This window comes from Epinephelus moara, chromosome 2 (genome assembly GCF_006386435.1).
Source record: "Epinephelus moara isolate mb chromosome 2, YSFRI_EMoa_1.0, whole genome shotgun sequence".
NCBI classification, from domain to species: domain Eukaryota; kingdom Metazoa; phylum Chordata; class Actinopteri; order Perciformes; family Serranidae; genus Epinephelus; species Epinephelus moara.
In genome coordinates, this window is record NC_065507.1 from 19956478 (window position 1) to 19969268 (window position 12791).

The window sequence follows — 12791 nt, forward strand, 5'->3', positions numbered from 1 at the left end:
GTGACTGATAACAAGATCTGTATAATGGATTGTAAAGAAACTCGTCAGGTTTTTATTTTGTAGACAATCAATCTGTATTTATAGCGTGATGGGATGACAGCACAGTGATGTGTTATACATCTGTTATACATCATTTTATTGTAACTTTATCAATTTTTTTCGCTGTGAAAACATTGGACTACTGACAAGTGCTTGGCCTTGTTGGAAAGCTACAGTTCCGCTGTTTCACGTGATATGTGTGGCTTCTCGTCACGGAGAAAATCCACAGAGAAGAACGGGTGTGAATCTGGACGCACTATGCGTCGTTCGGGCCCATAGGGTTAAGGCACATTGTTACCAAGTTTCTGTCCCAAAACCTAACTTATGAACATTACATTAGGTACATAACTTTATGTTCAATACATGATGACACCCAACCATGTGTCTTTTTCTAAACCTAACCTTATGTGCTTAGCAAGCTAGTTATCTAGCTAGCTAGCTAGCTGGATAGATCAGGCTGTTCTCATGCAGTTTGCACATGTACGTACGAAAAGTTAGGCAACGATTAATTTATAACCACGTAATCAGGAAAGCTGTGATTATTTGGCCAATGTGCTCATGGGAGAAAAAAAAAAGGAAGTTCGTGTAAGCAACAAACAAATACAGGACTTTATCCCAGGAAACTGGTGTTGGTGTGAAACCAAGTCAACTTTGAGTTATTTTAAGGTACTTTGTCACCATGGTTCTTTCCCTAAACCTAGCCTATGAAATGATATGTTAAGTACGGAGCTTTACATTGAGTGCAAAACAATGGCGCTATTTGTGGGGAGCTAATTTGTTAGATATGATATACAAACTGTTGTATGTGCATTTTCATAAGATATCATCGGAACCATTGATAGATAGATAGATAGATAGATAGATAGATAGATAGATAGATAGATAGATAGATAAAATAAAATAGGTTCTACCTCTGTCATGGCATCGTCAATCTGTTTCAGCTCCTCATAGTGGTCTCGAGAGTCTCTCAAAGGTTGAACCATGATCTCCTCAATCTGAGGGAAAAGCTGTTGGGCACCACAGTAAGAACATTCATTGTAAATCAGTGTCTGTATTTGTAAAAGAACACATCTTACAAACATATCGCCCTACCTTCATGACAGTCTCAAACATCGGGATGAGGACAAACTTGATGAATCCAATCTGAGCAGTGGGTTTGGTGACTTTATCTCTGTCCATGAAGGGAGCCACGGGGAGACCCTCTGACTTCTCCCTGTCACTCTGGGAAGCACAAAAGTGGAAATATTGTCATTTGGTACAAAACGTCGATGATCATGGGTAGCTATTTTTTTTACAATGTGCTTTTTCTTTCATCTTGAGTTGACATGATTGATTTAGAAAATGGATTTCCAAGGGTTATGTGAAAGCTTTGGTTGAGGTCACCTGCATGAAATACTCCTCCAATAGGCAGTCCACCCATGGCTCAGCCACCTCAGTGGGCCTCACTTCGTTGGAAATGTCACAGCACTTGATCAAAACCATCTTCAGCTGAAAACACATGCACATGTAAAAACATAATCACACATGAAACACAGGACGTAGAATCCTTTGTATCATCATATGCATACATCATCATCTCCTTTATGTCTGTGACTACTCTCCCTATTACACTAATACAATCCATTTGGCCTTTCCTGATTACAGCGCACTCAACAGATATAGGCATGTGCAGAGCAATAAACAGCTGCTGTCGGGTGGAGATGCAACGTGATCTCGTGAGGCATAATGTATACATACACATGTCACATGCTCCTCATTGGTGAAGTCAAAGTTATCCACTTTTTGCTTGAAGGAGTCTAGTATCTCCCCATGTCTGGCCATGTCGGTGGCCAGGATGAGGGTGATGATTGCCTGGAAGTATAAAAGCAAAACCAAAGTCTGTTTGCAAGACATTTGCTTACATTTAAAATCAAAATAGTCTTTAAAGAACAGTGTGTTAGATTTAGGGGGATTTTGTGGCATCTGGGGGCGAGGAATGCAGATTGCAACCAGCTGAAACTTCTACCGGTTAGAATTCCCTCAGTGTTGATTGTTCAGGAGGTTTTTATTGGAGCCAAATTATCCGCAGAGGTCTCCTCCTCTCCAAAACAAACGGACCTGGTGATTTAAAAAGCCAAGAGCACTAAATAAAGCAGTTTAAAAAATCAGTGTTTTCAATGCTCTCATTATGGCGGGGCTACTTACTATGATGGCCATTGTGAAAACACAAATAGCCCTATCTAGAGCCAGTGCTTGTTTGCAGGTGGCTACTATAGAAACACGTAGACGCAGACCCACTCCCTTTGTAGATGTAAATAGCTCATTCTAAGGTAATGAAAACACCACTCTTCTTATTTTCAGGTAATTGTACACTAAAGAAAACATGCATATTTTATTAGATTCTATTTCTGCCAATACATCCCCCTAAATCCTACACACTGAACCTTTATGATGAATATTTACATATGTTACAAGACTGTGTAGGATTAAGATAAAACTCAGCATGCTTGGCATGTATAGACTAGTGAGAGTTTTACATCTCACCTGTCGGATCTGTTTGAAGGCCTCAGGATCCACATTTGCAAAGATATTGCACTCAGGAAGAGAAAGGATCTGGAAGGCCACGGCACAGTGATGGTTCTCTAGTGGAGATATGTCGTTGTAGCGCACTGCCAGCTCTGTGCGGGCATTGATTTGGTACCTGGTACATGGATGGCACGGGTGAATGGATGGATTGATATTATATTCCCATGAAGCTTCCCTGATAAGAGAGGTCCTGGCCTTCCCAAAACTCCGACCAAAAACAACACAATAATGTGAATCGGTGTGTTTTCATACCTGAACTCTCTCCATGCTGAACTAGTTTCACAGTTCATTGACAACAGTGTTGTGCAGAGGATGTCAAAACATACTGGGGTCAATGGGCATCTGCAGTGCTACATCTGTCAACACACCTACGGACAGAATAGTGGGTCTTACGTGTTGTTGTAGCCAGGGTGGTCCAGGTCATGACACACTGCAGCTGTCATTAGAATCCCCATGTCTGTGAGAGTCAGCTTCTCCTGGACAACAGTGCAAATGAAAGGTGTTATTACAAACTATCCAAAAATTGGCAAAATGTCCAGCCTGCGTAGTCACTGGATGGTCAAACAAAATAGGACTTGTAAGAACTTGTGAGCATACCTGTAGGTTGCAGAGGTGAATCATGCCATACATCATCTGACTAACGCAGAAGCAGTGGCGAAAGTTGTGGAAAGGGTTGTTACGGTAGTTCTCCTGAATTGCCAACTAGAAGACAAGAGAGATTATTCATTCAGTATCTCCAGCCCTGTACCATTTGAAAATGGTTTTGTTGTCTGTGTCAGAAAACTGACACTACTCATAGTGACCCCTCTGCTTTTCCAGCAAAAGCTTGTTTGAAATCTGCACCATGTGCATGGTATTATGCAGAATATTCATGTGCTCAGTTGTCCTTTACAGCTCTGACTTTACCAGCCAGCGTTTGAGTGTGATCGGGTTCATGTTGAATTCCTTCACCAGTCCCAAGTCATGGTACATATACTCCAAACAACTTAGCATCTGCAGCCACAAAGGGAGAGAAAGGACATTTAGTCACTTGGATAACATAGAATGGAACTGACTGATTGAGTTATAGAGCAGCAATGTCAACAAACCTCGTTATGTTCCCAGTGCCAGACATCAAACGTTGGCTTCTTGAGCGCCTCAATGGTCTCCTGAGACAGTGTGTACTGTATATGCCAAATAAACAAGACCATCAGAATGTCTATAGAGCTAGCTTTGTCCAACAGTAATGAAAATAATAGTCCCATTGGACGTACCTTCGGGTAATTGGGGACATCTCGTCTAGGAGTGACTTTCTTCCCATCGTCTGAGAAGTTGTATTTGCATGGACAGTTCACTCTGAATTAGATTTAAAAAATGAAATAAAAGGAAAAAAGACGTGATTTGGTCTCTGTTGACATCTGTAAGTAAGATGTCTAAATGTCTAAAGGCCCAGACACCGAACCAACATTAAAGAACTAGTGTTGACGAAGGCCGAATGTTTCGTCGCATCACCTTGCCCAACACATTCTCACTCCGACTTCATCACATAATGATGTTTTGGCCATGGACTTTCCACGTCCACATACGACATGCAAGGTACTCTGGATGCATTGGTTGTTGATGTTCTGGGACACAGTGTCAAATTCTGCTCTTTCAAGATACACTTCCACTTTCACAGGAAATTTAACGTTTACATACAGTCTATTTCAAAATAAACGCACTACATCGATACAACAACACTGCAAATTGACGTTTTTGTTTTTTTTTACCTTCAATGACAAACATAGCTGGTTGGGCTTAGGCAACAAAAGCATGTGTTTAGGTTTAGGCAACAAAAACACAGTTAAGTTTAGGCAACAAAAAGAAGTGGTTAGGTTTAGGAAAAGAGAACAGGGTTTGGCTTTAGAATCTTACGGGACGTGAACACTGCTCTCTCAGGTGAAAGTCGGTGCTTGTTGGACCCACCCACCACAAATCCCACCCGCCGATGTTAAGGGATGCCTATTTCGTTGGTTTCTGATGCCCCAAGTCACTGCCCCAGCGCAGGATATGGACAACATCGGAGTGAGACCGTGCTACCTTGCCTGTATCTCAGCAAAAAAATTGCACCAACCGCAGACTCTCCATACCAGCAGGCGGCAGTAGTGTGTATTTGTTATTGAAACTGGGAAACCAGGAGATCGACAGGACAGGCTCAAGATGCTAGTTAGCCAGTTAGCACATTAACAACACAACACGATGCTGATAGAACGACTGACATTCACCATACGCTAGCGAACAATAACCCCAACAAGTACGAACCATTTCTGCCAATGAGCTCAATGGCTAAAAAAGGATAATCTTACCTAATAAAACAAGTATCAGTTTCAGTTACATTTCTTTTCTCATGCACTGAACTGAACTGCAAATTAGAATGATTTCATTCACGGACAGACTCCGCCTTCTCTGATGCTGATTCAACATGCTGAAGCAGTTAAGAAAAAGCTGACAAAGGGCCGACTACTGCTTACAGTGTGCGATAACATTGACCCGCGACCAACTGTTGGCATGGTGTGTCAGGGTGCTAACTTTTTATTCATTTCACCTGCTGCCACCCCTTGAAGTCATCTCATCTCGTAGCTTCTTCAGATCATTTTTACACTTCTCAATCTCCACCACCTTCAAGCCCTCCACTGGAACAAAATGACAAGAAATATCACAGTTTGGCTTCATCGCAGTTTAGCTGTATTCATGTTTAACTCTGTATTGCATTAGAAAGGGATTTTTCTTGGGACCCTTTTATTTAAACTAAAGGTTTACTATAAAATGTACCACTTACGTTCCACTCTCTTCTCCAGCATTGCTAGCCTGTTGGTGACCTCAGTCTTCAATTCGTTGATGCGAAAGGCTCTGTGAGAGGGGATAATAGAAAACAATAAGAGACTGACACATATATCACATGGTTCGTTGGTCATAACGACAAAATAAACCTGGAAGGGGACCTAAAAAATAAACAACAAAGGTGAAAGAACTGATTTAAACTTGCCTCTATGGGTTGAAGCTTGCGTTATCACTTAAAGTCCCTGGTGTCAGGTATGTGTGTGAGGTATGTGTGAGGGTGGGGAAGGGCAGGCTTCAGCCATAACATAACATAAACAACTGAGGCGTTACCTGCTGAACTGATCAGCCACCTGGGACAACACGTTCTGAAACATGTCCTCCTTCTCTGCAGACATAATACACTCCTGGTAAATTATCGTAAACAGCACTCACATTGTCAAGACTGCTATTTTCAAGCACAGTAGTATTTAAACTGTGGATGTGAGGTTGGTGCATGAATGTGTGTGAATGTGAGGTGGTTAGAGTGAAAGGAAAATAATGGTGGCAGCTAACCTCCAAGCTGACCAGAAGACAGAGGGACGACTTTGTACAGACAGCTGTGAGGAAATCAGAGAAGCGGTTAGTATTCTGAATTCTTGGCATTGGCTTAGCAATTTCTACATTTCTTTTTGTTTTGTTTTACAGTTAATAGAACCACCACAAAGTCAATTTAATAACTGTGGTGTAGATGTGGTCAAAAGCTCTATGAATGCTACTAAATGGACCGGGTGGTGAGATCGTTTTGTCAGCTACTGTTTCCAAAGGTTTAGATTGTAAAAAAAAAAAAAAAAAAAGTCTAGGCTCTAAAACGAGGTAGAGGTTTAGAAAAAAGATGACATAAGTATAGATACAGTAGAACCCCCTTATAATTATCTTACTCTCTGGGTCAGCTTTGCTATCAAGGGCCCGCCCTATGGGACATTACTGACCAGGCATTATTAATCCACCTGACAAGGGCAGCTTCAACCACAGATGCTTTCCCCGTGTGCATTTGCTTTCTGTCTCCATCATTAACAGCCATGATTATTTCTCTGACTTTGAGGAGATTAACATTAAACAAGGTAGCTTGAGTTTTGCTGCTGTATCTTGCTGGCTGATTTTTGGCAGTTTGTCATAAGCTTCAAGGAGACTACATTTTTCACTGAGAGGAAATGACTTTCTTTCTCACATCATGATTTCAGTATGCAAGCAGCAGCAGCCTCAGGCAGCCAGCCGAAAGCAGAAAGGGTACCTCAAGGCAAAGTATCATGGCAGTAAAATACAAAAAATTGTACAGATTTACCCTTGTTCTAAACTGTTTTTCCATATGTTGTCACTTACAAAAAAAAAAATCCAAAATGAACACTGTGAGCAGACGTCTTGATTGCTATGAGTAAATCATTTTTACAGCATTTTTATAGGAAAGATTCTGTCCCAAACTTTTCAATCCATATAAGCGGTTGATCACTGTAAAAGTAATCACTATAAGCAGGTTCCACTGTATGTAAGTCTCTCTTCAAATTGAATATATTACTTTGGTGAGTTGGTGGGCATGGTGGGATCTATGGAGACCATGGCTCCCTCTGGGTCCACCATCATAATAGCAGTGTTCCTGCAGGGAGAGGATCAGAGGAGAAGGGAGAAAAGTAGAAACACACACAGTTTGATATTGTTTTACACTATTTCTCAAACGATGACGTCTTTTGAAATTAGTTTCTGTCTTTTTTCCCCTTGAGGAGTGAGACAGTGTTAAATATCATAGTAGAGTTAAACAGAAATGATCTACATTCAATCATTTTGTTTTTTTGTGATATACACAAAAATGCATATGCGCATTGTGCCTAGAGTATATTATCTCCCATAGGTGTAGATTTCAGGGGAGATATTTTAAGCATATGCATGTGTCGTCCTCTCCTGTAGCAGAGGACAAATACATATTGATGCAGAAAAGGCACAAATTGGGGGATAAAAATTCACCAATGTGCTGGAAGTTACATGTTTGATGCTTAAAATTTGAAGGACCCCCAAACGCTCGTATCATAAAGTCTCCCGCAAAGTTGAAAATGAAATCCACACCCTTGTTATCACCCATATTATAATGTAGAGTCAGTGAATATTTTGGATTGCTGATTGAAAGAGCAAGAGGGAAGAGTTCCAGCTGGAAGAACGGTGCATAAAAAGTTTATTTTCCTCAATAAAAGCAAAACAGAGCTCAAGGCAGACGATGACTCCATCTTGCTTTTATGATTTATTAGTGTGCTTTGACGTGCACGGCCGTTGCAGTATGTCTTTCTGACTATGACATACAGGGTTTTTATTGTATGTTAGTGGCTGCTTTACTGATTATCTTGTGTGATATTTTTAAGCAGCTTCATGTGAAGGTTTTCAAATAAAGAGACAGATTACGGAGTGATGTAATATACACAGGAATAAACAAAGTGAGGAAACAAACCTGGGAATGTTAGACGAGGAACACAGGAGCTCCTTGATGTCACATGGGCTGCAGTGCCGACTGAACACCACCTATGAGGTAAACACATTTTCTATTAATTCATACGCATCTGACGGCAGAAGGCTTTTACATCAGATGAACATAGCAGAGCTGTAATTTATTATCACGTCATGTTTTATGAGAAACCCTCTTCTGTGGCCCACAAACCCAACACAGTGCAATCTGTGTCTTCCCAAAGGCACACCTGCACGCAAACAGCTGCTGTGGTTTTGATATAAGGCCTCAGTGTTCACACAGGGAGGGAAGGTTATCAAATTTCATGCGTTTTTTAGTCAGCCGAGTCACATGGGAACTCAAAGTAAGGTCGGCTCGTTTTATGGTTGAATACGGTCAAGTCAGCTGAGGGACCAGCAAGGGGAAGGGAAGGACAGCTGGAGTGTGAGTGTGTGCATGGAGATCTTGAAGATAGCAACATTATCCACGCCTGTCACGCAGTCAGCCCAGTTGACAAGACTTGGTACTGTACATGAATAGAGATTACATAAACTGTGTATATGGCAAAAAGTGGGAGCATCAACCTTGTACAAACACTGTCGTCTTACATCTTGAAGGGAACAGGTGTAGCAGACAAACATTCAGCCTCAGGCCGTGGGCTTGGAGCTCTTGAACAGACATGTGTCATCGCCAGCTCTCTACTTGAAGCACTCAACATCAGCAGATCAGCAAGTGTTTTATTTATCTGTATCTCGGCATGTTTGGCCTCAAACCATTTGTTATGACTGTTTAAATGATCCCTGAAATGTTGCTCTGCTTGTTATGACTAAATAAGGAGTCAGTGTTGCACTTTATTTTGCATTCCACATTTTCTTCTTTTATGCATCACCACTGATTAATAGCTCAATTGTTGTGTATAACAGAGCTGTAAACCAGCAGAAATTAACACGTGTGTGTAAGCTGGTAACAACAAGTGTTTGGTTCTGTCAGTAACAGGATGAGGCTAGCTGCTCTGAATCACCATATAATTTCCTCCTTAGGTGAGGTTAGTCCACTGGGAATATCTGCTATGTGGGTCAAGGAGGCGAATTATAAAATGAATGATTTAATTGCCATAATTAAAGTTGTTTAAGATTGTTTTATAAGTGAACCCATTATTAAATCCGTAATGCCCTGAAATAAAATAAAATGAAATTTAATAAAATGAAATACAAAAATAAAATAAAATAAAATAAAATAAAAATGAAAAATAGAATAAAATTGATAAATAAATAGAAAGTTAAATTTAATAAATGAGTCCCAACTGTGTGCATTTAAACATATTTTGGATTGTTTTGCCAAAATAATCCATACAATATTAATTCCAGTATCTTTAACTAATTGATTAATTAATTTTGTCGACTAGTTGAATGCCTTATGCAGTATTTTCTACGTTTCCATACTTATGGTGTACAGTTACCATTTTTGTGAGTCATAATCTGCATGCGTTTACATTTTTTCCCAATCCTATTCATGGTATATGACACTATTTGCTGGCAAAAAAACCAAAAAAAAAAACCAATAAATAAAATAAAATAAAAAATAAAATAATAAAAAAAATAAATGCAAATTAAAATAAACAATAAAAAAAATTCTATTAAAAGAAAAGACAAAAGTAAAAAGCTTAACTTTATAGTAAAACCAGTCCCTTTAAAACAGCATAAAATACATTTCCAAAATGTATTGCATACTGAAACTTGTTACATTTCTATTAAACAGGGGAAACTTAAAGGAATTTAACAATGTAAACAATAAAAAGATTCCAGAAATACAGAATTTCCCCAGAACTGGTCCCACCTTTTGCACTTTCCCATCCACATCCAGGTAAATGGTTTTGGGGGCATAGGAGGAGGAGCTGGAGCCCATGTTGACCTCCCTCTCCTCTCTTACACACCCGCAGAGACTTTGGCTCGAAGCCCCGATAAGCAAACCTGATGAGCCAGAAACAAACAAGAGGAGAAACACGTTCTTTTTTTCACACACACACACAACTGCATACATTCATGCAGATACAGCCGAGTGTATACACTAATGCATGACTTAGGATAGGAAAGGATCAGCAACAGGTGAGAATGCTCAGTTTTTTGTCAACAAATTTGATACAGCATAATTCTTAATTTCTTTGCCGTTGCCAGTCTTCACTTTTAAAGAAAGAAAAATAAAGAAGGAATACAAATACAAAACATTACCATGGAAAATGTATAAAACCTTAGAAATAAACCAACCATTTACATGTATTATTTTACATAACACAGCCAGTTTTAACAATGCAATCAATTTTTTTTCTTTCAATCAAACAAAAGACATAATTACACAGGTAATACAGTTTTATATAAATTTATATTTAAATATCACAGTCAAATTAACTATCGAAAAGGATCAGCACTCACAGTGTCAGCGATGCAGCTTCCCCTGTGGAGACGGGAGGTAATGTCCCAGGTGCCAAGGATGCAGCTGACTCACATACGGACACAAACACACGCAAAAGGAGAGCCACAGAGGAGGAGACAGAGGATGTGAGTGACGGAGAAGGTGAGGAAGGGTATGTGTGAGGGAGCCAGAGGGGTATGGAGTACTATGACTATAACAGGCACTCTTACCTGTTGCCAGGGGACAGTTACTATGGAGAGAACAAAAAGACAACCCTAATGTCTTAAGTGGTGGAGGGCTTTCACCTGCACTGGTTGCACACTTCTTATCGTAGTCTGATTCACTCTATCTCAGAGGGGGGCAGCAGAAACATACAAGCAATATGACTTAATCTGAAAATAAAGTGTTTACTGCACAGCTATCTGATTGAAACCTGGTTAGAAAATTACATTATGGCTGTGCTCTGTTAAAAAGAACAATTATTATTGACCTAAAAGGCACACAGTGTACGCTGACTACTGATTAAAGCTCTCAACGATACATGGAAAATGTGATGTTATCAGGGGGACTCCACTTCTGACCAAGGGGGGCCTAATTTCAAGTGAGGCTTTGTTCTTTCTGTCAGCCACTGAGCCGCATGAGTGCTGAACTGCATGTGCATAGTACATGCTGAACGACTGTATTTGTGTTTGTGGTTTGTTTTCTATGCACGTGTGTGTGTGATGCCTCCCCAGACCACTCATCCACTCCATCATTGAGGAGCAGCCTACAGATGGTTTTGTCAGACAAGTTCAGCAGACACTTAAGATGATTTTGAAGTGCATTTTATTTTTAGGAACAATCTCTAATTGATGCATATAATTTCATGTCATGGTGATTTTATTTTTATAGCCCATTTTATAGCCCTTGATTTATCTTGAGGGTCTTTACAATCTGTACACTGTCCATCTTTAGACCCTTAATCAGAAAATAAATCACAAAAACTCCCTCAAGGAAAAAAGGGAGAAACCTCAGGAAGAGCAACAGCAGAGGGGTCCCTCAACAGATGCTGTGGAGGAAGTATTAGTTCATGTTCATGTCATCATCACCCATCATTCAAAATACTCACAAGTAAAAGTCCTGAATTCAAAATCCCACTTCAGTAAAAGTAAAAAAGTATTATGAGCTAAATGTACCTACTAACAGTGTTAAAATAAAATATGTTTTATGCAGTAAAATGACCCATGTAACTGATGTATGATTATAAATAACAATAAAATTTAATGCAGATGCTTTAATATATAAGTAGCTTTTCCCTGTTGCAGCTGGTCAAGACAGAGCTAGACCTAGACCAAGACAAATCTGAGGGGTCATAATGTGACTAATGTGAAAGAAAAGAGGAATAAACCATACAAATGTGTATTATCTCTTTAGATGCTTCTCTGATCTTTGCTTTTTTTTGTTATGAAAAATTGGACAATTTGACCACTTTGGGACTAAAAGAGACATTAAAAGGGGAAATGTCTCTTCGGTGGAACTGCAGCAACTCAAAGACATCTGAAACATGAAACCTAGACACTGTTTTTTGTGAGGTGTCTCAAGGTCACAGAAATCAGGAACCACAGGTGTAGTATTCAAATTTTGCATTTTATATACTTTTATTATAATTTTCATTTGTTTTAATGTAAATCTAAACAGTAATTGGCATCTATGGCTGTTAAATGCAGTGCGAGCGGCAAATTCAAAAGCTGAAAAATGAAGTCGGCACCAAGTGGCAGAAACTGCAGTTCCTCAAATGGTCACTTGAGGCTGGCTCCAGAGGCGAGTCAATCCCCGTAGACCAAAATGACCAACTTTACAGCAAAAATCAACATGTGTACAGCCTGGTACAAAGAACGGTTCTGGTCTCTATAGCTAATATCTCTCTTTATGACAACTGTATGGGGATGATTTTTAAAATAAGTCACCAATTTGCATTTTATTAAGACTATGGGGGTGATCACACAGAAATGAGATGCTAGAGACGCGGACGCTTCAAAGATGCATGAAACTCTGGAAGCGCTTATTCAATGCGCGCTAGCTACTGGCTTCTGGCGCTCAAAAAGTTTGTAAGTAAATAACTAACTCTAAGTATTTTAACTTTTCAGCGTCTACGTGCATCTAAAAAGAAGCATGAACAAAAATGCGCGTCTAAAAAGTTGCCGGAAAAACACCTATCTAAAAAGACGCTTGAATGCCGGTCAGACGCGTTGTATCATAGGAAAACAAGGGTTTTACTGGCGTCACGTTTCTAGCATTTCATCTCGGTGTGATCGCTCCCTTGCATGTAAAATTAAAGGGCCACTGTGTAAAATGGGTTGAAAACCATTGAAAACAGTGACATCAGTGGTCAAATTCTAGATTGCAGGGCTCACTCGCTCACTCCTCCCGTCGGGTAAATGACGGTGGCCTCGTAGGGACAAAAAGCCTTGCGCAGACACGAGTTTTTCAGGAGTAGGTCTATCTAGCGATGAGGTGAATGTTTATTTAGAAATCT

The 12791-nt window shown here is 39.9% G+C and overlaps 1 protein-coding gene across 3 annotated transcripts in view; it reads right to left on the reverse strand.

Annotated features, from left to right (window-relative positions):
- pde9ac (phosphodiesterase 9ac) overlaps window positions 1-10450 on the reverse strand; it is a 13974-nt gene extending 3524 nt beyond the window's left edge. For all 3 annotated transcript variants that reach the window (XM_050066377.1, XM_050066378.1, XM_050066376.1), the window contains exons 1-18: window positions 10297-10450; window positions 9704-9837; window positions 7874-7944; window positions 6956-7033; window positions 5956-5999; window positions 5734-5788; window positions 5402-5472; window positions 5168-5255; window positions 3858-3939; window positions 3693-3767; window positions 3511-3597; window positions 3202-3306; window positions 2998-3080; window positions 2563-2719; window positions 1777-1890; window positions 1423-1527; window positions 1132-1260; window positions 951-1046 (exon numbers count right to left, since the gene is read on the reverse strand). In XM_050066377.1, the coding sequence (XP_049922334.1) occupies window positions 951-1046; window positions 1132-1260; window positions 1423-1527; window positions 1777-1890; window positions 2563-2719; window positions 2998-3080; window positions 3202-3306; window positions 3511-3597; window positions 3693-3767; window positions 3858-3939; window positions 5168-5255; window positions 5402-5472; window positions 5734-5788; window positions 5956-5999; window positions 6956-7033; window positions 7874-7944; window positions 9704-9772 (1509 nt within the window). In that variant the 5' untranslated portion in view covers window positions 9773-9837; window positions 10297-10450. The remainder of the gene's footprint in view (window positions 1-950; window positions 1047-1131; window positions 1261-1422; window positions 1528-1776; window positions 1891-2562; window positions 2720-2997; window positions 3081-3201; window positions 3307-3510; window positions 3598-3692; window positions 3768-3857; window positions 3940-5167; window positions 5256-5401; window positions 5473-5733; window positions 5789-5955; window positions 6000-6955; window positions 7034-7873; window positions 7945-9703; window positions 9838-10296) is intronic.
- Window positions 10451-12791: the final 2341 nt, after the last annotated feature.